This window comes from Vidua chalybeata, chromosome 3 (genome assembly GCF_026979565.1).
Source record: "Vidua chalybeata isolate OUT-0048 chromosome 3, bVidCha1 merged haplotype, whole genome shotgun sequence".
NCBI lineage: Eukaryota > Metazoa > Chordata > Aves > Passeriformes > Viduidae > Vidua > Vidua chalybeata.
In genome coordinates this window covers 304,393-332,101 of record NC_071532.1, presented here as the reverse complement: position 1 = coordinate 332,101, position 27,709 = coordinate 304,393, and the positions used below count along the sequence as shown (strand labels likewise).

At 55.0% G+C, this 27,709-nt stretch overlaps 1 protein-coding gene across 3 annotated transcripts; it reads left to right on the top strand.

Annotated features, from left to right (window-relative positions):
- Positions 1–1,188: 1,188 nt before the first annotated feature.
- On the top strand, positions 1,189–24,863 carry RRBP1 (ribosome binding protein 1). 3 transcript variants are annotated; one of them, XM_053937075.1, is made up of 24 exons: positions 1,189–1,270; positions 6,698–7,399; positions 10,111–10,259; positions 10,452–10,574; positions 11,354–11,506; positions 11,976–12,094; positions 12,871–13,024; positions 14,662–14,800; positions 15,137–15,324; positions 15,487–15,524; positions 16,685–16,775; positions 17,375–17,467; positions 17,817–17,909; positions 18,011–18,091; positions 18,183–18,272; positions 18,711–18,803; positions 19,701–19,772; positions 19,873–19,968; positions 20,420–20,503; positions 21,128–21,247; positions 22,758–22,841; positions 23,296–23,394; positions 23,843–23,986; positions 24,280–24,863. In XM_053937075.1, the coding sequence occupies exons 2-24, from the start codon at positions 6,718–6,720 to the stop codon at positions 24,316–24,318; spliced, it is 3,024 nt and encodes a 1,007-aa protein (XP_053793050.1). In that variant the 5' UTR covers positions 1,189–1,270; positions 6,698–6,717; the 3' UTR covers positions 24,319–24,863. The 3 variants fall into 3 exon arrangements, with proteins under 3 accessions (XP_053793050.1, XP_053793048.1, XP_053793049.1); XM_053937073.1 differs by lacking the exon at positions 21,128–21,247; XM_053937074.1 differs by lacking the exons at positions 21,128–21,247; positions 23,843–23,986.
- Positions 24,864–27,709: the final 2,846 nt, after the last annotated feature.

Genomic DNA, 27,709 nt, shown 5'->3' with positions numbered 1-27,709 from the left:
GAGCAGCCCCAGTGGCCACCTCCTGAGAAGATCTGGCCACTGAAATACAGTACCGTTGATGTGCCAAGCCAGGAGGCTGGAAGGTCCCGACAGCCTGTGCTGTGATGGTGAATTATCACTCCCTCACAGACAGTTTTTAAATAGATTCCTTTCTTACTCCACAGCCAGCGCAGACGCTTGGTTGTGCACCACAACGTGGCCAAGAAGAATGCAGGGTAGGGAAAGAGACGACTCTGAGCTTGGCTGAAGGTATGGAGGCATGGGAGACATATTCCCACACAAGACCAGCCCTTTTGTCTGTTTTGGGATAGAAAGTGTAGCCAATGCCACCTGTATGTTAAGAGTAGGCAGCAAACCTCTGCCCTGTCACACCAACCCTCTTTGCCAAGCCTCACACTCCCATTCGGCTGGGTGTCGGGGTGTTGGTTGGTTTTGGACGCACGCTCCTGAGGAGATGGGGCTGAGGTGGTTCTCACATTTTGATTACAGGCTGGCAGGGTGCAGCATCTCCTGAAGATGCTCTGGCTCTTCTCCAATGGTTCAGCCTAGCGGCTGCTTCTGACGTGAGAGGAGTCCCTTCTGACCCACTTCCAGATAGGAAACTCCCTCTGGTGTGAACAGGCACTTGATTGATAAATCTTGCCGTGGGAGGTCACAACCAGGCCGGGAGACACAGAGAAGGCATGTGCCAAGAGCACAGCCGCCATCCTGCGTGGCCACGGCTTTCTCCCTGTCCTGCGACCCGCAGGCTGCTGGGCGATGGAGCAGTCCCGGCGCTGTTTAACCGCACAGCGTTTGCAAACCCTGAATAAAGGCTCCCGCTGGGGCTAGGCATCTCTCGGGTGCCATCTGCTCCCCGGTGCCCACTGCCAGCCCTTGAGGAGGGTCCCCAGCACAGAGCAGCAGCCTGCCGCAGGCTGGGCGCTCCCCGGACCCCCGAGCCACGCTCTCCCCGCCGTGCCCCGGGGACGAGGCTGACAGCCGGGGCACGGCCGGCGGGCAGCCGCGGCCGGGGCACGCTCAGCCCGGGGGCAGAGCTCCGCAGAGGCGCGGAGGGAGCGCGCTGCAGCCCCGCTGCCCCGCGGGGAGGGCCCGGCCCGGCGCGGCCCGGCCCGGCGCGCTGAGTGGGCCCCGCGGCGGAGCGCGGAGCGGCGGGCGGGACGCCACGGGGCGGGGCGGGACGCGGCGGCCGAGCCCGGCGAGACAGCGGCGGAAAGTGCCACGACTCCACACGGCCGCGGCGGCGAGGAGGGACCGCGACCCGGCACGGGTGGGTAGGGGCGGCGGCAGCCCTTCCTCCCTTCCTTCCCTCCCTTCCTCCCTGCCCCCGGCCCCTGCCCCGGCCCCTGCCCCGAGCACCGCTTCCGCGATCGCCCCGCGCTGCCCGCGGGACCCCCGCCCGGCGCTGCCCGCGGCCCCGGCGCTCGGAGCGGGCCGGGCCGGGCCGGGCCGCCCCCGTGCCCCGCGGGGAGCGGCGGCGGCGGTCCCGGCGCGGGGTCCGCTCCGGGCGGCGGGGCCGGGCGGATGAATGGCCCCGAGCGCGGAATGGCGGCGTGTGCGGGCAGGGCGAGCGGCGGGCCCCGCGCTGCCCCCGGCGCCGCCGTCCCGGGTGACAATCCCCAATCCGATTAACCGCGCTCGCACAGGGTCCCGGCGCTCGGGCCGCTGCCCCCCTGTCCGTTTTCTTTCCTTAACTAAGCCCCCCCCCCCCCCCCACGAAACTCTGCTGGCACCCGGAGCCCCCCGGCAGCGCGCAGCTTTTGGACAGAGGCAGCGACCCCCCGGGCGGAGACCCCCGCGCCCCGCGGGCTCTCTCCAGCCGGGACGAGAGCAGCCTCCCCGCGGCTCCGCTCCTCGCCCTGCCGGGGGAGCGGTGCGGCGGAGGAGCGTGTGCTGCACACGTGGCTGAGCGGCGCCGAGAGGTGTCCGCGCCCGCAGTGCCAGCTCCCACCTGCCTCGAGGCCCCGCACCGGCGGGAAATGGCTGGAAGGAGCCGAGGCTACCCGGGATGTGAGCCCCAGGGAGGAGCTGAGGGGAACCGGCACTGAAATGCCTCTTCGCGCCAGCGAGGGGAGAGAAAATTTCTAATAGCCGCTGCAGAGTTTAGTCAAGCTGCAGCTGTGTTGTGGTGCTGTTACACTCTTCTCCTATATATACACGTATTTTCTGCCTGTTTTCTCACTCCCGGGCTCAGGAAGGGAGCTGGCAGCGCTGCTGGCAAGCACAAGCCAGCTGGCTGCTGCCGCCAGAGCTAATGGAGCACTAAGACACGTTCAATTAAGTCGAGCTATAACTGTTGACGATGGGCTGGTCTGGAGTTGCTGTGTGGAGTAGCACATGCTGCTGGGAGGCTGGAAGTGCACAGTCACTTACACAGAAAATGTATTTAAACAGAGGCTGCTGGCAACGTGGGCAGGATCTGCTCACGGCGTGCAGGCTTTTCTCGTTTGTTTTTAATTTTTGTCTCTATTGCAACAAAGTGGAGAGAAAAACTCCAGGAGAAGTATCTGGTGATGGTTTTTTTATCTGCTGGCAGTGCTGTTGCTGATCAGGCCTCCCAGTTCCCTCGTCCTTGCCCTTTCCCTCCTTTTTTTTAAGCTGCTGGGATATGTAGAGGAAGGGAAGCTGCAGGAGCTTCACAGGCAGGCATTGCTGTGGGTTATGCAGAGCCCGCCTGTGCGAACCCAGTTCTCTCTCTGCCCTCTGGCCCCTCATCACCCCTGCTGCACTGCTCTAAACTGAGATGCCGCCTTCACACCATGGCAAAGTGGAAGCCTTGGATTGCAGGGGGTCAGTGTCCTGCCTGAAAAGAGCATCTTTTCCTATCTGCAGCACCTCTTGACGCCAGGAGGAGATAACATGTGTTTTCCTTTGGCTGTGGGAAGAAATAAGATGTCTGTAGTTACTGCACAACCTGACTCTTCCATTGCTCGTTGTGTGGCCTGGGTGATTTAAACAAGGGTTGGTGGAGGGCTGGGTCTTAAAGATGCTCAATTCCCATGGATTTCATGTATGGGAGGACAGGCTGAACAGGTGGCACGGCTCCAGCCTGGTTTTTGCCACAGCTGTCAGTGACAAATGTGACCACAAGACACTGAGCGTGGCCCTGGTGCTGTCATGTCACATGTCTCTGGGTTGGTTCATCCTGGAAATTGTTTAGTGCTGGAAAACCAGCGAGGCTGAGTGCTTTTCTGGTTCTGCTTCCTTCAGCCGAGTTGGACTTTTGCTCAGGTCAAACAGAGGTGGCTGCATGTGCAGGGAGGTGAGGGAGTTCAGGTCTCTTGGGCTGTTATCTGGGAATTTGGGAAGCTTGGGGGATAACAAGAAAAAGCCGCAGGAATGGAAGAGTCAGAGCACAGCATTTCAGCCAGCTCCTTTACATGAGAAGGCCAAGTGAATACCAAGTGAAGTTCACCATATTCCTGCTCTCGTGGTGGGGAAAGGCTTTACCTGGACCAGCTGCTTTGGGAAAGGAGTTTGTGTATGGAGGTATTAGATGATTTCTGCTGTTTTGGCTGGGAGAGGAGTGTAGGATGCTCCAGAAATGTCATGGAAGTAAATGTGCTCAGTGTTGGATGTGAACTTGATACTTTGAGCGTGGACTCTGATGACTGCTGGTGTTCACGCACTTCTTGGGCACACAGCCTTCTCCCAGGCAGATGGAAAAATGCCATCATAGGAGTGACGCCCCTGGAGGACCAGAAGCTACAGGAGGGAGGATCCTGAAGTCTTTGAGCCTCTCCCAGGCGTGGCTGTCAAGCTGAACACGTGAGACTACCTTTGGTGCCCTATTTGGCCATGTCCTGGCTACGACGTGGTCCAGGTGATAACCACGAAGGGCTTTCCTGCCAAAGGGCACACGTGCTTGCGAGGGGCATGGTGTCTTGCTGTGCAAATCCAGGAGCAAACTTCCAGCCCTTGGAAGGGCAGACATGGCAAGGTCAGGAAATGTCAAAGCAGAGCTTCTCTCCTGGGTGCTAGCACTGTGGGATAAATGCTTCTGGCATCTGTGCACCAGGAAGTTCCCATAGGAAGACTATTCCTTATCCCCCAAATGCCAAGGCCAGCCTGGCTTGATTTAAGCTCGTGTGGCTGTCTCTGCCCCGTTGGAGAGATGGGCTCATCCCTGAACAAGCTGTTGGGCTGGTGCTGCCAAGTCCCGAGCACAGGAGGAGCCCTGCAGGTAGAACTCGCTCCTCGCAGTCAGCGCCGGGGCTGCGGGGCACGAGCGCTGGGACAGGACCCAGGTTGGCAGGGGTCAGTCCCTGGCTGGCACCTCTTGCTCCTCCTGTGGATCTTCTGCCGGCACCTCTGTCCTTGGGAGCAGCGTGGGGTCCCCCTGCTCGAGCAGTGGGAGCTTGGGTGGGAGCTTGGATGGCCTCTCTGAGCATCTCGGCTGCTTTCAGGAGCTCTGGCAGCTGACAGGGCTCTTTTGCAGGTCCACAGCTCCTCGGTGCTCTGGGCTGCTTTGTTCCCATATTGCTTTTGGTCTGGAGGGGGTTGCTGGGGTGCTTTTGTTTCGCTCCGAAGGACTTTAGTGCTCATTTACATCCTTATCTCACCCTGCCTTCAAAGCAGGAGGCAAGGTACAGGCAGCTTTTACTGCAGCCCATGGAGAGCTGGGTGAGGCTCTCTGTGAGGGAGAGAGGGTATGGGGCTCTGGAAGGGCTTCTGGACACAGTCCTGTGGGCTAAGGAGTGGGCAGACACACGGCTCTGGTGCCATGGTGCCCCATCCAGCACTGCCATCTCACCCACCTCACCACCCCTGTCTCTGTCCTCTCATCCATCCCTAGTGGAGATTAGGATTTCTTGCCCCATTCCCATCCCCTATGGGCTCCATCAAGCTGCTTTGGAGGGTGGCAGTACTGCCTGATGGGGTTGGAGTGCATTTGTCAGCACTTGGGGATGCCCTTGCCCCAAGCTGGAGCAGCAGATTTTTATCTAGATTTGAAACTGTGGTGTTGTGAGGTCAGGAAGGGCTTATTTTTACAAATATGTTGGGGTTGCTGGGTGAGGTCACCTTGTTCTGGCCCTAAAACAGCTCCTGGGTGCGTTGGTGTAGCCCTAAACCCGGCACAAGATCGGGGGTATGTGTTCTCCAGCCCTACTTTTTATTTACTGACAGGGAGAGGAATTCCAGTCCTTTTGACACTGTGGGTTAGGAATTACCTGTCTGTCCTGGTGGGGACCCTCCCAGAGCAATGCTCCCTAGTCAGGAGGCCGTGACTTGGCACCAGCTGTGCTGGGATAGAGTGGGCTGAGGCCGTTCAGGTGCAAGATGGCCAGGGAGATGTGAAATAGTAATAAGTGATGCCTGCAGTATCAGCTGCGATCTCCAGCGGTGCCCTGGGGTAGAAAATTGGCCCTGACAGGGCTGGCTGGTTCCAGCTGGCATGGAGAGCCCTCCTGCCTGCCAGCTTCTCTCTCTGCTGCTTTACCTGTGGTGTTTGGAGAGGTGGGCAGGGAGAGCTGGGCTACAGCATCCTTTCCCAGGCAGATTGGGTATCTCCAGTGGGAGATTTGCAGCTCCTCCCAGCTCTGCACCCCCTGTTTGAGTGCTGGAAATGAGTTTTCACTGCACTGTCCCCACCTCGAGCAGCTTTGAGCTGCAGATTCAAGTTTGCTGCTCCAGCTCTTAGAAAGGAAGGGCCTCTGAGGTGTCTCCCTGCAAGCACTGAGGTTTGAAAAGATGCTGATCTCCTTAGTTTTATTCTTATTTTTGCCTCCTCCCCTTCCAGCCTGTCCCTCCCTCCCTTCCTCCCTCCCTCCCTCCTCGGCCCACAACCCCTTAAAGCGGAAATTCGATAATGTCAGCAGTTAAATGTGGGGATGAGAACTCCTGGTAGCTGAGGCCTTTCTGCATTCTGCTAATTCTCTTTTGAGTAACAATGAAGCCATGGCAACTCCTGGAAAATGTCCCTTCCCAGATTAACTGCCTGACACCAACAGCTGGGGGACTGTGAGCCATCTCAGAGCCACGGGGAAATGATGCCGTGGTGGATGAAACACGTGGATGGGCCAGCAAAAATTGGCTTTGACACCAGGATAGGTTCAAGTAGCCATTAAGAGGGGTGGAGATAGCAGCATCTTTCCCCAGGTGTGGCTGAGCCCTGCTTGCCAGGGCTCAGAGCACACGGTGTGGTCTCTGCTGCTGCTCAGCAGCAGTGTACAGCTGGGAAAGGCAAGAGGGAAGGGCTGCTGCAAAGCTTTCTCCTCCCAGGGGGATGTTTTATCCCAAAGATGACACCTGGATATGCATCTGGGGGCAGTGAAAAAGCCAGGTGCTCCAGGGGAAGCCCAGATATTGGCCAACCTGCTCCCAGCAGTCTGAAAGTGGGCTCTCTACTGCTGCGGGTATGGCTTAAGGTCGTACAAAACCACCCCACTGGACGTAGAATGTGGCTCGTGGCTGTCTCTGATTGCATCCCTGTTTTTTAATTCCTTCTCTTCGGTTCTTGTGGAGATGAAATTTAGTCACTGAGGTACAACTGGACCCCTGTGCATGGGCAGTGTAGCAGAGGAGCACAAACTCGGGGTTGTGCAGGCGGGTCAGCCTGAGCCACGTGAATCTGGAGTGTTCCCAGTGCACGGTGCCATTGGAAGGCACAGATGCCCATGTGAAGACCCTTCTCAGAAAAGCCATTGCATTTCTTTCCTCCCCTCCTGCCCCTAACTGTTGTCCTGGTGTCTTGCAGGCACAGAAGAGTGAGGCAGGATGGATGTGTACGACCCTCAGACGCTGGGTGTTATGGTCTTCGGAGGCTTCATGGTGATCTCGGCCATCGGGATCTTCCTGGTGTCCACCTTCTCCATGAAGGAGACCTCTTACGAGGAAGCCTTGGCCAAGCAACGCAAGGAGCTTGAGAAGACCCAGCAGCAGAAATTAGAGAAAAAGAAGAAAGAAAAAACAGTTGAGAAAAAAGGAAGAGCAAAGAAAAAGGAAGAGAAACCAAATGGAAAGATCCCAGAGCAGCAGCTTGCTCAGGAAGTGACGGAGCCTCCCAAGGAGGTGGTTCCTGAGCCTGCTGTGGTGCCTGAGCCCGTAACCGTTGAGACTCCAATTGCAGCCATGGCAGTTGTCCCCCAGGAAAAGGAGAAACCTGTTCCATCACCTAAGGAGAAGAGGAAGAAGGAGAAGAAGGTGGCAAAGGTAGAGCCTGCTCCTAGCCCGGTGTTGGTGCCGCCCCCTGTCAGTGTCCCCAAAAGTTCTCCCGGCCGGGAGGTGGCCCCTAAGGAGGTGCCCGTTGTGGCAGTGCCCCCAGTTGGCACTCAGCAAAGTGCCCCGGTCATCAGCTCGGTCACCGTCAAGAAAACCGAGGCTCTTCCAGCCCAGGAGGACCAGAAGCATGATGGACCTGCCAAGAAAAAGGCTGCATCCAAGAAGAAGAGCGAGCCAGGTAAGGCCAGACTCCTCTGCCTGTATCCCCTTGGTCCAGCACACGGGTGCTGGAGAGTTACAGGTTCCTCTGGGATTTGTGGTACGGGCTCTGCAGATGGGAGTGAGTGGGAGCTACACGTCCCTGTCCTGGGAGAGGGACAGCTGCCAAGGTGCTGCACATAGGGGTGGAAAGCCAGGATGAGGTGTTTTCCCCATAGAACCCTGACTGTTAAAAGTCCAGAGGAGCTCTCCCACACTTCTCAGTGGAGCTGGGTCACCGCTAGCATTTCCTCCTCCTTTGGTGGAGGTGAAGAAGGATTCTTCAAGCAGAGAGGGTGGATGGAGTTTCCATACTGCAGGGGATTGATCGTAATTAGAGGGAGGTGACTTTGGGTCTGTCACAGGGAAAACTGGCCCATCATCAGTTGTGCCTTACTTGATTGATTCAGAGATGGAAAAGATCAGGTGGTCCTGAACTCTCAGAGTATAAAAAAGGTGTAGGGAGGGGAAAATCAGCTCTCTTGCTGGATTCTTGCCTCTCATTGTACCAGTAGGAACAGTTTGGGATTTATTTTTGATTAGTGATAGTTACAGACACTAAAAATGTGAATGCTTTCAGACCTGTGGAAGGGTTCCCATGTGGACACATGGCAGAAATCTCTCAGGTGTTCTCAAAGATGTCATGTGATGTGCATGGATTTCTTTCTTTCTTTACCAGAAGAAACCCCAACCCACCAAACTAAAATCCATCCCTTCTTGCTGCCCTTCTGCAGCACATCTAAACCTGCTGTGCAGCCTGGCAGTTTCCACACCCACATTTTGGAAGAGGGCCTGCCACTCAGTGGGGCATTTGCAGCTGCTGGGTTAAACCCCTTGAACCTGCTCTTCTGAGGGAAGGATTTTACTGAAGGCCATCTCCACACAGTGATGGGGTTTGGAATGGTTGGAGAAGGTGCTCCTGGAGGGTATTGCAGGGATGGTGGTGTCGGGAAACTGGAGGTGACTGGTTTGTTGCGTGCACCCATGTGAAAAGCACGGCCCTAAATCCGAGCTGTAAGAGCTGAGGGAATGTGGCTGGGAGGTGACCTTTTAGCATTTGTTAAGCTGGGAGGTTTTTGGGTGCTCCAGCTTAGATTCCCTTGGGTGTGAAGTGCCAATCCTTCATGTCCTGAAAGTGAAGAGTGATGTCTTAGCTGCCCCCGTGGGATTTTGCAAAGGAAAGCTCCTGGTAGGATTTGTGCCATGAAGCCAACTGCAGTCCGACCAAGGTGTTTCGAGCAGCCGTGGTCTCTCCTCCTCAAATGCAAAGGAACACATTATTCTGTGGCAGATAAAAGTGGGTGTTCAGAGTGTTCAAGGACACGTCCTCAGCGCTCAAACAGATGGCAAAACTGACAGGAATGGCTTGGGGTACTTTTCTCCTGCGACTCCACCTGGAGAGGGGCGGAATTCCGCTTGGTGTGTCCCTGCAGGCAGCAGGGCTGAGCAGGGGATGCCGTGTGCTGTCCTGCAGTTGCCAGCCTGAGTGAAGTGTGAGCCAAGGCTCGGGCCAGGTTGCACACGGGGGTGGAGCTGCCCCGGCTGTGGCTGGGGACAGACACGGCTGCTGCCAGGGCTTGGTGCTGCCCTGCCAAAGGGATCACTGAGCACTTACTGTCACTGGCCAAACAGACTCCACTTGGGGAAAACTAATTTATTCCCCATTAAAATAGATGAGAAACAGATTTTTTTTTTAGAAATTAAAACAATGCCTTCCCCCCCGCTCTTATTCCCAGGCTCAACTTCACTCCTTCCCTCCTGACTCCTCTGCCTCCCATCCCTGAGTGGTGCAGGAGGATGGGGACTGTGGACAGTTTGTTACAACCACCTTCTGCATCCCTTTCCTCCTCCTGCCTTTCCCCTGCTCCAGTGTGGGGCCTTCCATGGGCTGCAGTCCTTTGGGAGGAACCTTGTTCAGCGTGGAGTCCATTCTCTAGAGGAGAATCTCTGCTCCAGCACCTGCAGCACCTCCTCCTCCTTCTTCTTTGGGCCTTGCTGCAAAGCTTTGTATTCAAGAGACACTGGTGTTAATGACTTCAGGGGCTCTGGAGCTACTGGACTCCAAACTGCTTTTCCTTCTGTGGTTTCCTAGAAAGATGAGCCCACAGGGCCATAGATGCATGCAGGAACCCCTAAACCTGCCTGCCACCCTCTGTGTATCGTGACCATGTTCACTGAGGTCCTACCACAGCATCGTGGTCCCTGATGCTCCCTGGCTTTCCCAGCTTTGCAGGGCAAGGGTTGGAGCCATGTTGCTCCCTTAGCAAAGAGCTGGAACAAACTTGGCTGGTGAAGGGTGGGAGATGACCTCGCTGTCACCAGCACCACTGCGTGGAGTGACATCCTTCAGCAAGGCTGTATTTTGGTGTGGTCCAGCTTCTGACGCCCGACATGTCTGAGTCCCCTGGCGTTGGCAAAGCACTCCCAGCTCCTGCTGAGGGTCTCTCCGTTCGGTAGAGGGTGGTGGCAGCTGCTGGGACCAGCTGTTGAGCCAGGCAGAGGTGACACGTGTGTGGTGTCATCTCCAGCACTTCTGTTACTGTTCTGCCTCAGAGAGGTACCAAATGTGACTCTGGAAATCTGGGTGGATGATGGTTTGAGATGGCAGCTGCGGGCTTGAAGCCAGCTGAGATGGTACAATATTTCTGCTGTTGTCCCCAGAAGTGCCCATCCCTCCTCTCTCCTCCCTAGCACCCACGGATTCGGATGGGGCCCTGTACCTGCCCTACAAGACACTCGTGTCCACAGTCAGCAGCATGGTGTTCAGTGAGGGGGAGGCCCAGCAGCTGATCGAGATCCTGACGGAGAAAGCTGGAATCATCCAGGACACCTGGCACACGGTAGGGCTCTGCTGAGCCTCAGGAAGTGCAAGGGGAGGGAATCACCCCCGTTTCGGGCAGGCTGGCCCTGAGGGCGTCTGGGAGAACAGAGCTGAATTGTCCCTGGAGCAGAGGGCAGGATGTCGCGTGTGGGGTGCAGGGGATGGCTCTGGAGGTGCTGCTCCCCGCTGATGTGCCGCCCCGTGCTGCCAGGCCACGCAGAAGGGTGACCCGGTTGCCGTCCTGAAACGCCAGCTGGAGGAGAAGGAGAAGCAGCTCTCTGCTGAGCAGGAGGATGCAGCTGCTGCCAGGAACAAACTGCGGGAGCTGAGCAAGGTAAGCCCTGGTTGGCTCTCCTGGCATCTCTGGTGTGGCCTCTGCTCAGGGTGGCTTTCCATGTGCCTCCTGCTCCCCACATCTCAGCCCTCCTGATGGGGCTCTTTGGACCTTTCACCTGCTGGCTGTTTTCTTCCCAAAAAGAGGAGGAGATTCCCCCGTGCCCTCCTCTCTTGGGCCTGCTCCAGTCTGGGGAGGTGCCAGCCCAGAGAACCACAGGGCAGTGCCCGTTGGCAGCCACGGGAGAAGCAGGGGAAAACCCTTTCTGTAAGAGATTGCAGCTTTCTCCTCCTTCAGGGAGAAAAGCAAATCCTGCCTCATTTCAGCTCCCCTGAGCTGAGATGGTGCCTTTGTAAGGAACCTGATCCTAATTACAGTGCCCTTCCCTGACTCAGCCCCCCGCCCCCATGTCTTTTTGGGTGTTGAAGGCAGAACAGATCCCTGCCATGCTGAACTTGTGGCTGTCGAGTCCATCTGCTTCATTTTTCTTCTTTGCCCCAAATGTTGTGTGATGTTATTTATCCTGAGGGAGGAAAATAAAATTCCAGGCTGTCTTACTCCTTTCTCTTAGCTGGCCCAACATGGAACAACAGTGGCATCCAGTGGCCACAGAGCCCAAAACAAAATGCAGGAGGAAATGTAAGTGCTAAATGTACCTGGGCGTGGGGGCAGCAATGAAAGGGCTAAACTTTGTAGTCTGCTGAGCTAGGAGGCCACATCCTCTTAAAATGGGGAAACCTGTGCTCTGAGGACTAACTGGGGGCCTCCTTTCCTGGAAGGAGCTGGCGGCCGAGCGGGCCAAGGCGGTGGCCGTGGAGGGCAAGCTGAAGGAGCAGCTGCTGGCCCGCGAGCGGGAGATCGTGGCCGTGCAGGCACGGATGCAGGCCAGCTACCAGGACCACGTCAGTGAGACCCAGCAGCTGCAGGGCAAGGTGAGTCCCAGGCTGTGCTCTGCACCTGCCTCCTTCCTCTGCCAGGTGGCTGCTGGTGGCACATGTGTGACATTCTGGAGAAGGCTGAGCTGCGAGAGGGGCAAGGCCCTGTGGTGCTCCTGGGCCGTGGTGCTGAATTTCCCCCCCAAACCCCTTTAAGGGCCCCCTAAACACCCCTTAAACTCCCCCAGATTCACAAACCCCTTCAGGTCCCCCTACACCCCTCTAAGACCCACTTAATACCCCCCACACTCCCAAAATATCCCCCAACCCTCTGTCCAGATGTCTTTGGAGAAGAGGCACGTTGGAGCATCTTCATGGGATGTCACACCCCTGAGGACTGTCAGCATCAGCAGACACTTCCTTGCATTGCCAGTCCCTCCTGCTCATCTCTTGGGCTTCTACAGGGACAGAAAAAAGGGCAGCAGAAGGGCTGGTGGTAGCATTAACCCCTGTTGGGCTCCTCTAGATCCGGACCCTGCAGGAACAGCTGGAGAACGGCCCCAACACGCAGCTGGCTCGCCTGCAGCAGGAGAACTCCATCCTGAGGGATGCCCTGAACCAGGCTACCAGCCAGATGGAAAGCAAGTAAGGCTGGGAGGAGGGGCAGAGCCTGGGGCTGCCCTCTGGCAGACCTTGGCTTGACCACCCTCTTTCCCAAAGGTAGTTCTGCAGACACCCCAACTAGCTGGAGGTGGAGGAGGGAATGAGGGAGGCAAAGCTTGCCAAATGGCTTTTGGGGGTACACCAGGAGAAACAAGGGTGTTCTTCCTAAGTGAAAGGGCAGGGAAACCCTCTCTCCTTTGGGGTCACCTGTGCTGATGCCATATCCAACAGGCAGTGGAGGGGGCAGAGGGGATCAGAAGGCACTGTGGTGTTTTTCCCCCATAGGGGAGCTCCTACTCTCAAAGTTGAGAAGAAATGCAGGCAGCTCTTTGATGGGAGTGATGCTGCAGAGAACAGAGCCCAGCCCAGCGGGTGCAGAACAAATAGGAGCTAGGTAGAAGAATTTCACACTCCTTTTTATAGACAGTCTGAAATGACTGGTGATTAACAGCAGGCAAATAATTACAGAGTGGACTCCAGCTGTAGTGCTTCCTCTTGTGTCTGGGAACACAGATCCACGTGTCCTCTACTTCATAAGAAAGGAATGTCTCCTGTGATTGAAACAGGGCTTTTAAAAAGTGATTTGTTGGCTCTTCCACCCCCTCCCTGAAGGACCAGCAGTGTCCTAGAAACAGGCAAACAAAGTTCACCATTTCAAGTCCTGAATCAGGCCCACAGGAGGATGTGTTTCCCCCTGCCAGCACCAGGGAGGCTTGGCTGGCCTGCGAGCTGAAGTATCCCTGCTCCTGTTGCTGCAGGCAAAACGCTGAGCTGGCCAAGTTGAGGCAGGAGTGCAGCAAGCTGATGAAGGAGCTGTCTGAGAAGTCAGAGGTGCTGCAGCAAGAGGAGCAGCAGAGGAAGAGCTGGGAGATCAAGGCGACGGCCTCGGAGAAGCGAATCGAGCAGCTGCAGGTCAGGCAGGCGCCGGCAAACCCCCTCCCCTTGCAGGGCTGGGTGGCTCAGTGGCAGGGGATCCGTGCACGTGGGAAGGGCTAGGAGGGAGAGGAATGTCCATGGCTGGGAAGGAAGCTGCCTGGCAGGCTTCCTGGTTGCTCTCCCCTCCGTTAGCTTGTCACATTCCCTGTGGCCCTTGTGTAGCGTCACCGTCAGAGCCCAGCGCGCAGGGTGCCCTGGCTGAAGCCATTCTTCTGCAGGTGCTCTCTCTCTCAAACTCAGATGGTTCTAAGCTTGTTGCTCTCTCTCCCTGGTGTAGGAGATGGACTTTGTGGCTTTTTTGGTTGCCAGCAGGGAGTGGCTGGGTTTGGGGTTTTGAGGGGTGTTGAAAGGACACCTCGCAAGCAGAGCCTCTGAGCACACGGGTGTGTTGCTGGCAGGCAGGCTGTACTCACACAGGGAAGAGCATCTTCTTGGGATGTGACAGTGCTCCTGCTGGGATCCTGCTGGGATGTTGCTATGCTGTGTGCTGGGAGCATTAATCCCAGTGTAGCAGGCAGGGTGAGGGATGTCTCTGAATTGCTTTGGCCTCTTCAGGAAGGGGCTGTGGTGGAAGAGACCTTTATCTGCACATGCCAAAATAGTTTTGTAGAGGAGTTCCTAGAACAAATGGCCTTCCATATCCTTGCTCTTAATTTTTTGTGTGCCTGAGGATGTAGCTCTCCTTTTGGTGAGCTGCATTTGGCTCCTTCTGCTTTTGCAGGTGAGGAGCTAGGAGGGTGATGTGAGCTCACAGCTGGTGTGAAGGCAGGAGCTGCCTCTCTGGCTCAAAGCAGGAGCTCCTAGACATACTTTTGGGAGAACTCCAGGGCTGTCAGCTCGCTGCACACCTTAAATGTTAATTAAATAAATCACACTAGCTGACTCTAAAGTCAGGAATGTGCTTAAGGTGCTAGGGAGAATGTGTTCCAAAGCAACACCTGGAGCTCTGAGCTGAGGATACTGAGTCAAATCCTCAAAAACCAGAGCAGCTCTGCTTTCCTAGTGATGCTGAAAGCATCCCTTGGACAGAGGCAGGCCTGCTGGTTTACCCTTTCTTGTCCCTGCCATGCAAAGCAATTTTTCTCCCTCTGCAAGGGTGCCCCTTGTAAAGCTGCAACTCATCCTCCTCTTCCTTTGCCTTCCCCCTCAAAAGGCCTGCACTTTGCCAGCCTCTTCTTTGCTGCTTTCTATGATGGAAAATAAAAAGTATTGCCTGGCCCAAACTGCAGAGACAGTTCCTCCTCCTGTGGAAACGTGGTCGGGTGTCTCTGTTCTGCAAAGCCCTGTGCCAGCACCTCTCCCTGCTGGGCTGGGGTGGTTTGAACCGGGGTTCTGGGAGGTTTTTCAGAGCTCTCCAGAGGAGAGGTTGGCCATGGAATTGGCCCAGGACTGAGACATTTGGGTATTGTCTGCTTCCCAATGTGAGGGCTGGCACGGGATGAGATGTGAGCCCAGCGCGTGCTGCTTCGTGCGCAGGGGGAGCTTGGTGGGGGGATGACTTTAATACCCTGAAACACAGCTTAAAAATAAGATTATGTGACACATGAAGCTTTGCTTCAAACTGGCTGGGGTGTCTGTCGTGCTCCAGGAAGCCTTCTCTTCCTGCCCTGCAGGCTTACCAACGGGAGGCAGAGGTGATGCTGCAGAAGAGGCTGGATGAGGTCAGCGACGAGCTCCGCAAGACCCAGAGCAGCTACAAGAGCCTGTTGGCAGATGCAGAAAAGACCAAAGGGCAGCAGCAGAGCATTGCTGGTGAGGAACTGGCATCAGCATGGGGAGAGCTGTAGGGCAGACTGGAGGCTCTCCAAAGAGCTTGGAGGATCCATTGGGGCAGGACGGGTAGATCCAGGGATGAGTTAGGCTGCCTGGTGTGGTTGTGAGCAAGACACGGGCTGGTCCGTGGTTCTACCCCAGGGTGTCACTCCTGTGCCTCTCTCCTGTGCTGGCCTGCATCCCTGCCTGCCCTTTCTGTGCCTCCTCAAAGCATCCATGGCCAAGGCTTCTTTGGCTAAGATCCAGAGCAGGGTGGGGAGTCTCCAGGTCTGTTTGCACCTGCCCGACTGTGTTTATCACCCTTCCCTCCAACAGAGCTGCAGGCCAAGCTGCTGAGCTCCGAGGCAGAGGTTAAAAGTAAGCTGCTGGAGTTGGACAGCGTGAAAGGGAAACTGCAGGATGCCAGCTCGGAGAATGCAAAGCTTCTGGAGAGGATCAAGTCCATCGAAGCTCTGCTGGAGGCAGGCCAGATGCGGGAGGCAGAAAAAGACAGAGACCTGCAGGTTGTGTGCTCGTTTAGTTGGGGCGGGAGGAGGGGAGTGGGTGACACTGCTTGCACAATCCCTGAGTTACCTTTGCTCCCGGATCCTCTCTGGGATGCCACAGAAAGGGCTGACCTGTATCACATGCCTGGGGCAGGTAATCAAAGTGCTTCTCTCTTCCAGGCAGCCAATGAAGCAGAAATGAAGCAGCTGCAGTCAAGGTGGGTCCAGGTGCACATCTTGCAGTGGCACCTCCACTTTGCTGTCCATGTGCCCCAGGCTTCCTCCAGCACTGAGCCTGTGGCTGAGGGCTTCCTGCCTTCCAGGCAGGCTTGGGGCTACCCAGCTGGGGAGTCAAGGTCAATCCTGGCCAACAGTGCTGTGTAAAATATTATTTGGCTCTGGTGCTGGCCCCATACAACAGCCAGTCCATTCTGAAGGAGGACTGAATTGCAGGCAGGCACATGGAGCCTGGCCACTCCTACAGCACAGGAGGCTCTGCTGGTGTTGGTGCTGGGTGTGGGGTGTCTCTGGTCCAAGTCCCTGCTCAAGGCTGGGCCAGCCAGAGGAAGTTTTTTTTAAGATGTTTCCAGGTATCTCCAGGGATGGAGATTCACCACCACTCTGGGTCCCTATTCCAGTGTTAGATAACCTCTTCCCCCACCCCCCAGCACAGAAAGGTCTCCTGGCATTTAACTGGAGTTTCCCAAGTCATGAGTCCTGCCTGTTGTTCCTTGTCCATGTGCTGGGCACCTCCAAGAAGGCCCAGGCTCTGCATGGGGGAAGATTTCTCAGATGCCCCCACTGCCAGCAAGCATCCAGCATCCCTCTAAAGGAAAGCACTGTTGAGCTGTCCTGAGATCCCAAGAGATGTGTGTATTTCTTCTCAAAGACCTGAACCTTGGTTTGCTCAGACTGAGGGTCCCTTCAGTGCAGATGGGGGATATGAGGCTGTGGAGGGAACCTGCAGCTCTTTGCTGTCTGGTTGGCAGCCCTGATTGAGGGTTACTCAAGATAGTGGGATGATACATTCAAAATGCAGAGCTGTGGGCTCTCTCAGCCTAATGAGCCATGGACAGGAGCAGCCCCAGTTGTGCAAGCCAGAGTTCCTGGCCTTTATGTTGGGTTGCTTCTTCCTCTTTTTGTGTGTGTACAGCCAGCCAGTAAAGTGATTGCTTTTTATTGCTGGTAAGGGGGTAGAAGACCAGATCCCACTCCAGTATTACCATGGCTGTGGTTTTCAGTCCTGCTCCCTCTTCCTCCTGCTGTGTGTAGATCCCAGAGCAGACCAGGATAGGAAGGGCTGTGTCTCCATCTCGGGAGCTTGCTGCCCGTGAGGGAGGTGACTGCTCAGGCTCACTCCTGCATCCTGCCCTTCCAGACTCCAGGAGAAGACAAACCAGCTCTCAGCTTTGGAAAGGGAAGCCACACAGCTGCGGGAGGCAGTGGAGCAACAGAAGGCGAAAAACAACGTAAGTGTGTGTCAGACAGCTCATCTTGGTCACCTCCTGGTGGCTCCAGGGTGTGGCCAGAGGCTCTTGCTGCCCCACAGAGCCCTGCAGGCATTGCCTCATCTGCCAGAGAGCAGGAATACCCCTGGCAGGCTGTGCAGCTGGTGGGCTGCCTGAGGTGACACGTCTGTCCCTTGTCCTCTTGCAAGGTTTAGGACCTGGTAAGCCAGAGAGATCCTGCCTTGGTAGGGCCAAGGCAATCTCTGAGAAAGCTCCTTCACACCTTCCTGCTCCTTTGCTCCTTATCCCTCTACTGCAGGGCGGTGTCACTTGTGTGGAGGCCACCTTGCATCCCTGCACTTGGCCTGTGTCCCCTGCAGGCATCCTGAGCTTGCTTCTGGAGCTCCTGTCCCATCCAGGGCACTGCCAGAGCAATGTGGGGTGTGGAGCCCCTGAAAAGCCAGGGGAGAAAGGAATGCCTGTGCGCATGGGATGGAAGACTCCTGACCAAACCCAGTTCCCTAAGCAGAGGCTTTGAAATCCCCTGCAGTGCCAGCAAGCAGCTTTGTGGCCCTTGGCATGGCATGTGGCTTATTGCCCTGTCTGTGTGGTCTCCACAGGACCTTCGGGAAAAGAACTGGAAGGCAATGGAAGCGCTGACCACGGTGGAGAAGGCGTGTGAGGAAAAACTGCTCGCTGCTACAAAGGCAAAGGTGAGCCTGGCGTTTCCCTGCTGTTGGAAGGGAAACATTCAGCTTCCCCAAGCCACCGGGGAGGCCTGCCCTGGGTTGCCTGCCTGCTTAGGAACAGTGCTGGCCCAACTCTTCTGCAAGCTTCTCCAAAATTTTTCTTGAGGGCAGTGCATCCCTGGTACTGGTCATGGTTGGGGAACCGGGGACATGGTTGAACTGGAAGTGATGCTTTTGTGGTTCCCAGCACCAGCAGTTTTCTGTGTTGGCTGGTTTCCCCAGCCCTGTAGGCACAGAAAAGCAGGACCAGTGTTGTCAGCCTGGCCAGCAGGTGCCCAAGGCCTCCATCCATTGCAGTTTGTCCCTCTTTCAGGAGGAGCTGGCCCAACGGCTGGACGCGCTCCAGACGCGAACCCAGCAGACGCTGCTCTCCGCCCTCCCGGGAGTCACCGTGTCCTCACAGCAGGTGGGACAGCCTTCCTCAGACCTCCCCAGAGCCTCCCCACGTGGCAAAGAGAGAGGTCTCAGCATCCTCCTTCTTTCTTGTTCTCTTTTTTCCCAACTCAGGATTATGACATGTGGCTACAGGAGTTTAAGGAGAAGACCGTGGGTGTGCTAAAGCAGCAGATGGTCGCAGCAGAGCCACCCGTAAGTGATGGCTGGAAAGTGGAGGGGTGAGGGTGTGCTGGAGGGTCACGTGTCTTCTTTTCATCTCTCCTTCCTTTCCCTCTCCTTTTAGGATTCAGCTCTTAAATTAAAAGAGGCAGAGGAAGCGCAAAGCACTTTACAAGCAGAGTGTGAGCAGTACAGAACGATCCTCGCAGAGACCGTAAGTTCCTGCCCTTTGCACTGTGTTGGCTTCCCACTGGAAACCCCTCTGGAGAGGTCTCCTGTCAGCCCAGGCTGCCCATGAGCTCAGGGTGGGCATCCCTTGGTGCGCTGGGGGAGCTGCTGTGTGGTAGAGTATTTGTCAGTGAGACAGAGGAACAGGATAAAGGAGAATTTCTAGAGCTCTTCTTCAGCCTAATTGTGTTGGAAACCTTGCTGGTGGTGATGGGGTGAGACACAGCAGGGTCTCTGATGACCGGGGTGGTTGAGCCAGAGTAGGGATGAGGAGCCCCCAGCCCCACCTGATTCTAATTCTGTCACCTGTTGATTGGCCCAAATCCTTGAAGAGGCTTTGCATGTGCCGAGGCTTCCAGCCCTTGCCCTGCTCAGCTGGTGGGGGCTGAGGGAGGCTGGGGCTCAGCTGAGGCTCTGCCCACAGGAAGGGATGCTGCGAAACCTGCAGAAGAGCGTGGAGGAGGAGGAGCAGGTGTGGAAGGCAAAGCTCACAGCCTCTGAAGAGGAGCTCCAAAAGGTGCGTGTTGCTGACCCAGCTGGGTTTGGTGCTCCTGGAGCTGGACTTCAGGAGAAGGGGAATCTCTTGGCTATAAATTGGTTGGTGTCCCTCAGTGTTCCTGCCAGCTGTGAACACCGAGACACAGGAGCTTCCTTTTCTTCCCAAATCTACCCCTCCTGTCACCAAGCCAGCTGACAAAAAGCCCACCTCATGTAGAATCTTCCCTCCTGAATGCAGAGCTGCGATTGAGCTGTTTTCCATGGCCTGGCTGCTCCCCATCCAACACGTGGGGTTTTGGAGTTAACTGGGACTGCAGGGAGGTGGGGGAAGCTGTTGTACAAGAGATGTTTGATTTCTCAGCCCACTGCTGGCTCACTGCTGAGGGCTGGTGTGGGATTGCACAGGGTGACGTGGCCACTGGTGGTGTTTGTGATGGGAAGAACATCTGGTGCCCAGGGCAGCTCCCAGAGCAATCCTGCCTCTTAGTGGAGAGGGGGTGAATTCCTCCTTTCCAAAAACTTCAGCATCTGTAGAGTCCTCTTCAAAAACCAGCCTGGGTTTAAGTGCTTTTTCTGGCAGCTTGGCCTCTCTTTACAATGAAGTCCTTGCCACCTCACTGGAAAACTGCTGCTTCCAGACCAAAAAGTGCTTTCAGCAGGAAGCTTGTGCTGAGTCTGGTGCTGGTTTCTCAGGTGTTGAAACCCAACTGCAGCCACCTGAAATGCTGCAGGCAACAGCTGTTGCCTTGCTCTCCACCATTTATGGCCTGTGTATGTTAGACTTGTCCTCCCTGGGAAGGAGAGCTCCATTCTTCCTTTGGATGGGTACAGGATGAAGTGGGAAAGGTGGGAGTCAAACAGCAGCCAGTTTTTGATTGAGCCAGAGGTGCTCAGTGTCCTTCTCTGATCCTTTCAGTCACACCTGCAGCTGAAATCCTTGGAAGGCATGGTGGAGAAGTTGAAAGCAGATCTGCAGAGCACGGATCAGGTGAGGTTTTTGGGGAGGGCAGACTTTAGCCATAGGATGTTTGGGATATATTGGACCTCAAGCAATCAATCGCCTCCTGCTTTCTTCTCTTTTAATGCAGCTAAAGGAGTACACCTCTCTTCTGGAAACACAACTGGAAAATCACTTGGAGACAGCCAGCTCCGAGCGCCAGAACTACACAAAAGAAGTTGAAGCTGTGAGTGTGGAGGCTGCTGCCTTCTTCAGCTTTTTCTAACCCTGACTCCCCACCCATGCATGTTTTGAGGATTTGAGGAGTATCCTGGGCATCTGGGAAGTGCCCCAGGGATCTGCAGCTTTGCAAAGAAAGAGGAAAACAGATGGAGATTGCTCCAGTCTGGGTTGTAGACTCCTAAAGCTAAGAGTCATGGGCAAGGTGATGGGTCATGGAGGTGCTGTCTGCTGCTCCTAGGTAGCCTGTGTGGTTTCTGTGGCTCAGGTGAGACAGACCTGTCCCATGGCTGTATTTGCTTGAGCAGGCATCAGCAGGCAGGTCAGCACGTGATGACACCATGACCTCTTTGGGAAGATGTTGCATCATAAAAAAACTTCCTTGGGCCAAAGAGTTCCTAAACCAAGTGCATAAAAGGAGTTGTTTTTTTTTTTTCCTTTCTTTTCCTCCTTGGCAGCTGAGGCAGCTCTTGTCAGAGTCCCAGGAGCAGCTGGAGGCAGCAAAGACTGAAACACAGAAGCAGAGCAAGGAGCTGGCCCTGGTAAGGAGGGACCCTGGGAGATGCTCTGCTGGGTCCTTGGGGCTGGCTTGCAAAGCAGCTGTGGGGCCAGCACCCTTCCTGTGGGCTGGGGGAGGGCAGGAAGGCACAGCCATTGCACGGGCTGACCTGGTGCTGCTGGGCTCCTCACGGTCAGAGCCGACTGCTGGGACCCAGGAGGAGATTTTTATTTGCCTGTCTTTCCTCCTGTGGTGGGGTGGGAAGGAAGGGAGAGCAGCAAGGCTTGCTCAAGTGGTGTGTAGCAAAAAAACCCAGCTGCCCCACCACTGGGCACTTGTCACCACAACACCACTCTGGGGCAGGGGTTTGGGTATCCATCCATCCATCCATCCATCCATCCATCCATCCATCCATCCATCCATCCCTCCATCTCTGTGCAGATGAGGTAGAATCATTTGCTCTGCACCCCTGGGAGCTGTTGAGCCTGCAGCTCCCAGGTCAGATACCACTCTGCTGCTCTGGCAGACACTGAGGTGGTTTTCCAAGCATTCCAGCTGGTGTGCAAGCCAAAGAGCTGGCAGGCTTTGTCTGTAGGCCCCTGTGGCTCGTGTGAGGGCTGTGGCACAGGGATGTGTCGCTGAGCCAGGCTTGCTGCTCATCCCTCAGGTCAGGCAGCAGCTGAGTGAGGCAAAGAGCCATGTACAGGAGGGAGAAGTAGTGGGGTTACAAGCTGAGCCAAGTGAGCCTGCAGCTCGAGGGGACGGTGGGGAGGCCACTCCTGGGAAGGCTCTGACCCTTAACCACGTCCCACGTCCTGTGTCACCATCTCTCGGCGCATGGAGAACTGCACACAGCTCTGCTCAGGGCTGTCACTGCTGTGTTGTGTTCCATCCTGCGTTGGGGGGCAGCCAGCCCAGCACGCCCCCATTAACCATGTGTCCTGTTCCCACAGGGAACGTAGCAGTTGATTTCACCAGGCTGTTCCCCTTGGGAGCCCTCTGGCAAGCTTTGGGTGATGCAGGCAGGACATGCTGAGAGCCCTTGGGCCAGCACTGCCATGTGACAGTGACCTGTGGGGTTCAGAGTCTCCTCAGAGGAAGGGGACAACACCCTGACAGAGCTGTGCCAGGATCCCTTCCTGGCCAGGGAGAATTAGGATTACAGAGGCTCCATAAATCCTGCTGCAGCTGGGCTGAGGGCATTAGCAGCAGCTGTTCCCTTCCAGGCTGACACCTCTCACCAGAGGCAGTGCTCTGTCTTTCTCCTTCAATGCTGTTAACTGTGGAGCCTTCTCCCAGTCATGGGGGCCTGCCAGGCACATCTTGCTCTATGGCATGCCTCTCGTCCCACATCCCAGCTGGTGCTGCCTGAGGACCAAGCAGAATTGGGCAGTGCTAAGGCAGGCCCCAGGCTTGGCATCAGCAATCTCCCTGTGTCGGAACCCAAAGTGTCCTTCAGACACTCTTGGATGTTCCAGGCCCAGGTCAGAAGCATTTGAGACCCTGGCAGGCAGCCAGAAACCCCTGTGGCTTTGAATCTGATCCATGGAACAATTTACCAACCTTGCCGGAAGAACAACAAATCACAAAAGTTTAGATATTATAGTAGAAGTAGTCTAAAGTGAAAGGAAGAATCTTTGAGTGCTGTACAGAGGGGTCTGAGTTTTGTACATGGGGGTCAGAGGTTCTAAGATGGAGGGATTTGGGCGTGCCCTGTCCTCCTTCTTTCTCCTTCCTATTCTCCATGTTCTTGGTGATGTTGGCACTCACAGATTGGTTTAGAGTAGAAAGTCACTGTTCAATATAGGTGATAGACATTGGGGGAAACCATAAACATTTAACACGTAATGTGTGATATAAAAGATGGCACCAGCCCCTGGGGCAGGCAGAAAGGGTCAGATGCAGAGAGGGAAGGAGTCCGAGACAGTGTCAGTGTGTGTGTGTGCCTCTGTCTGACCTGCTGAAAGAACCACAGCAGTTCAGGAAGAAAATCTTTTAGATAACATACAATAAACTGCCTTGAGACCGGGTGACTGAAGACTGCTGAGTCTTTCTTTGAAGGCCCGGGCTGGAGGAGAGCCTTTTCCACCTCCCGGGGTCACCCCAGTCTGGGGGTGAGCCCTGGCATCCCTGCAGAGGGGGGATGCTTGTACCTGTTGCCCTTTGGAGCTGTGGGGAAAGCTTCTGGTTTTATTTCTTCCGTCCAGCCCAGCTCTTTTGATGATGTCCCTGCTAGCTCATTTCTTGAATCTTTTTAAAATTTTATTTCTGGGTGTTTTCCCCTCTTCTCAACACAGTTGAAAACCCAGCTGGAGCAGAACGAAACGCTGGCAGAGAAGGAGCAAATGCTGCGGCAAAAACTGGCACGGGAGCTGGAGGAGGTGGGTGTGGGCGAGGAGGACACCAGGGTCTGCAAAGCCTTCCTGGATTCTTGGCTGCTAATGAAGCCCAGGAATTAATTAATCTGAAGGCTTTTCCCCATCACTGTCCACACCTCAGACATCACTGTGAGGCGTTCCCTCCCACATCTGAAGAACTTCTTACAGCAGCTGTGCTAAAGCCATGTGGCATCACTGGCCCCCCAAATTCAGCTCTCCCAGTTCCCCCCTGTCTTGTGCCAGCCTTTTCCTTGGAGGGTGACGGGCTGGAGCTGGGTTTCCTGCTGCTCCAAGTGAGAAGTGCCATCTCCCTGGTGGAGGCAATGCCCTGTGTGTCTGCACCACCCAGCTCCTCAGCAGGACACACCCAGCGGGCACTCGGGGATGGCTGGATCAGGATGTGTGGGAGATGCTGGCACTGTTGGCTTCTGTGCTCACCGAGCGTGTCCCTTTCCAGGCCCAGAGCTTAGCACGCAGCTTGCAAGCAGAGCTGGAAAAGCTGAGACTGGCTGAACATGCAGCAGCTTCAGACAAGGAGGAGGCCCAGCATCTCAAGGTGAGTTGGCTGTGCCACGACAGCAAAAGTCACGTGCGAGCAGGACCACGAGCACGATTTATCATTTCTGAGGAGCGAGGCCCATCCCATGGTTACTCTGCAGGAGAGGGCTCAGAGCTCCAGCGTGGCTGAAGGACAGCAGGGCCACAGCCACTGCATCCTTGCAGGCTGAGATCAGTGTGATGCCCTGAGCAAACACTCACAGGCTGGGCTTATCACACACTGGGAAACCATCCAGTCCTAGCCCACGGCATCTCCAGGGAGCCAGAGAGAGCTTTGGGGGGTGCCTGTTCTCCCTGTTGAGGGGGGGACTGAGTGTTCCCCTGGCCTGTGGTCACTGAGACAGCTTGGTGCAGACCCGAGGTGGCCTGAGGCGTTTTGAAGGGGGGAAGGTCACCAGGTTGCAAAGGGAGGCTCAGGCAGGTGCCTTCTCTTGACTGCCATGTAGGAAAGACTTGAAAAAGAAAAAAAATTAACAAAGGACTTGGGCCAGGCAGCATCCAAACTACAGGAGCTACTGAAGGTTTCCCAGGACCAACTGGCCAAAGAGAGAGAAATGGTGAAGAAGTTGAAAGAACAGCTTCAGGAAATGGTACTGGTGGTGGCCATGTCCCTCCCCTTGGTGCTGGTGGAGGCCCTGGGGCAGTGTGCAGCTGGCAGGGGTCGGCAGGGGTTTAACAGTGGAGGCAAGGTGGTCCTTGCTGCCAGAAGCCATTTGGGTGGCTTTTGGGAAACGCTGAGACCACACGAGATGGTGGTCAAGGTCCTCCCTGCCCCACAGGCAGGACCTGGCCCATCTGTGGAATGCTTTGGGCCTTGAGCTGCCATGAGCATCAATAAGGGTGAGGCCCAGCTGAGTAACCCACTTCTTTTTTTGTTCTCCAGGGGAAAGAGGACAGCTCAAAGGAAGGGACTTCAGTTTGATGAGTCTTCACCCTGGACCTTACAGTTAACTTACCAAAATGCCTTACACATTCCTAAAAATAAAAATTTATGCTAAATTTACTGTAGATAAAAGATACAAGCCATTAGTGACCCAAAACCTAGTTTTGAAACTTACAAGAAAACATACAAAAAAAAAATCCAAAAAACCAACCAGTAAACACTGCAGTTTGTAAGAAAATCTTCGTTCTGTTTTGTACAACTCTTCGTTTCCTGGGGAGCTGCTGTGGCCACGCTGGGCACGTGCTGGGGCTTCACCCTCCTGTTCCAGCAGAACCCACCAGTGTGTGAAAAGGGAAGACTGTGCTTGTACATCAACCAGTGCAATTATAATTATATATTTTTTTCCTTATTTTTTTCTTTTATTTTCTTTTCTTTTCTTTTCTTTTTTTTTTTTTTTTTTTTTTTTTTTTTTTGAGTGAAAGGAGTGTGACAGTAAGACCCACCATGGAAGGATGCCCTCTTGGACGGGTGGCTCTTGGCACGTGTATTTCTGGCTGTTGATGCAATTAAAATGATGTAGTGAAGAGAGGTTGTCCTTGCTTTATTTTTCTTGGAGGTTAGTTTGTGTTTTTTGAGTTTGCAAGCCAGGTAGGGCTTTGGGGTCACTGCCTCACAGAAGCCATCCCCTGGTTTTTATTCACTACACACAAAGGAGAGAAACTATTTGTTCCCACTGTGTTTTCCCACTGATGGTCCAGAGCTGGCCTCCCTGTGTGGGGTTTGGCAGAGGGGTTGACACTTTTGCCATGGCAGTAGGGGCATGGTGGGGACAGGGACCATTCCTCCTACTTGCTTTAAATCTTAATGCTCCCCTGTAATCTGTCCCTGTGGGTGCTGTGTGGTGGTGTTGGCCCTTGGTTACTGTCAGGCTCTTTAGCCCTCTGCTCTCCCTTCTTGTTGCTTTCCTTTTTATTTTTTTTCATTTTTTAAAATTTTATTTTATTGGGTTTTTTCCCCTTTCTTTTTTATTTTCAAGCTGGTTTCTTAGGAAATGGCAGAGCCACGTGACAGCTTGGTGCCTGTCTCCTCACAATAAAGCTGCTGAGCCCAGTGCTGGCATCGGCAGACTTTGAGAGAGGGGAGGAAAAGGCCCCTGCAAAGAGCCAAGGCCAGGAAGGAGGATGAGGGGCAGAGCTGCTTCCATTTTGTTCCTGGGGAAGGCCAGTGTGTGACCAACCCCTGTACTGCACACCTGAGACTCCACAGGACTGGGACATCCTGTCCCTCCCCAACACTGTGGCTTTTGGGGCCATGATGAAAGGTGGGGGAGGACTGTGTGCCTCAGCTGGGACCAGGAAAGAAAAAGGGCCAAGAAAAGGGGGAGCTGAGAGCCACCCTTGTGTGTGTGCCCCCACTCCGGGCCCCAGCACAGGTGGCAGAGGGGCTGCTCTCCCCATCCTGGAGGGACAAACTCGGGAAGCAGACCTTTGCCCCACAGCCAGGGTTAGCCTGTGGATTACCTTCCTGGCCTTTGTGGCACACGCAGAGGAACGCGTGAATCCAGGGCCACTGGTGACCCCAGCCTGTCAGCACTGCCACTTGCCCCAGCCCAGCACGCCTGGCCTGTTGGATGGAAGCTCCCCAAAGGCGAGGGAACGCCTGCATTGTGTCAGGACTGCACAAAACCCCCACCCAACCCACAGGCTGGAGGGGGCTGTTGAGCATGGCAGGGTGGCTCTCACCCCAGGAGCCACGGGGAGGACGGGCCCGGCCGCCGCAGGTGCCGGGAAGTGACGCGGGTCCTTTGGTTTTGCAGTTTTTATGCTTTTGCAACAATTCTTGCCTTTATTGTGAGCTGCTGTGCACAGACAGCAGATAGCCAGGCCTGCCCACAGAAGCAGTAACAGGCCCCAGAACAGCCAGTGCAGGAAGGGCAGGCGGTGTTCCAAGTGCACCACGGAGCAGGTTGGCTCCAGGGGGGCTCCAAAGGCTGCCCCAGAGCAGGTCCAGTGTCCCCAGCCCCTGGGCACACGATGCCCTTCTGGCACACAACACCGAGCTGGCTGTTTTAGGAAGAGAGAGAAGGACTAGTCTTGTAAAGCAAAGCTGAAATAAAAGAACTCTTTTTGGGGAAAGTTTATCAGACTTTTTTACCCCTGGAATGATACTGTTGCCATGTTTTAATTCCCTTGGCACCTTGATGGAAGGAGAAAGCCATCCTGAGGGGCCAGGAGAAAGCCACACCTTGCCCAAGAGCACACGGAGCTGAGGCTTGGCCAGCCCCTGCTTTCCCCACAGCTGGTGGGATTTTGCCCTGTGCCCACCCAGAGTCACCTCCTTTCCTACAGGAGAGGCTTGGTGCTTGTCTCAGAGCATGGGCATTGGTGCCCATGACTCAGAGTAGCCCCAGCACTGCAGGCAGTGCTACCTTTATTGATAAAGATCAAGCAGTTGCTCAGCTGGAGTGACTTGGAATAAGAACACTGGATCCTTCTGCTGATTCAGCCATGCCTGCAATTACCTTTCAGCCTGGGTACCTGGGCTTATCAAGGCACAGATGAAGACACTCAAATTTAACCTTCCTTGTAAATTACATTTACACTGCCTGCTGTTTACACTTAGGCCTGAATTATCAGTCTCCATTTCCTGTTCCCATCTTCTCACAGGCCAAATGGACAAAAATGGCTTGGGAAACCATTGCCTGCATGTGTACTTCAAAATGTTCACACTACCTGAGCGAGTCCTGCTGAGCTTGTGTGACTGAGCTGCCTCCCTCACCCGAACTCCTTCACCTTTTTATTCATGTGCCCCTGTTAGGAAGTGATTTCTCCCACCAGCAACCAGCCAAGTTATAGGAAGCATTCATCATGTTGTCTCTCCCTGCTTGTCTTGCCTTTTTAGAAGGTCTGGGAGAAAACTTAAAAATAGTCACAAGTTTCATCCCCTCAAAAAGCAGGAAAAACAACCCTGAGGGGAAGTTTGGCCAGCAAACCCCACAATGTGTGTAAGCCCACAGCACTGTAGCTCTGAGGACTGAGTTACTGTTAGTTCTGGAGCACAAAGATCAATTCACTTTGGGACTTCTTGTGAGAATCCTGAAAGCTCTCCAGCTGCCTGAAGCTATAGCACCACACCCAGCCAAGGCCCAAAGTGCCACCTCTTATCACGCAGTTCTAGGACTAAGATTCTGGGACTTTGAACCCAAGTCTCTGATCCAAGGGCTTTCAAATTGTGGGAAATGCTCTCCTACCTTACAGGTCTGACATCCTTCCTCTTTTGCAGTGTCTTCTGCTCCATTTTCTGACCAAGGAAGGAAATCTCAGGCAGAAGTGACCACAGCATCACCTGGGCTAGATAAAGAGATGCCTGCAGCCTGGAGGCACCAGCTATCAGCTGGATCTTGGCTAGGAGCTGCCTGTTTGTCAGGCAG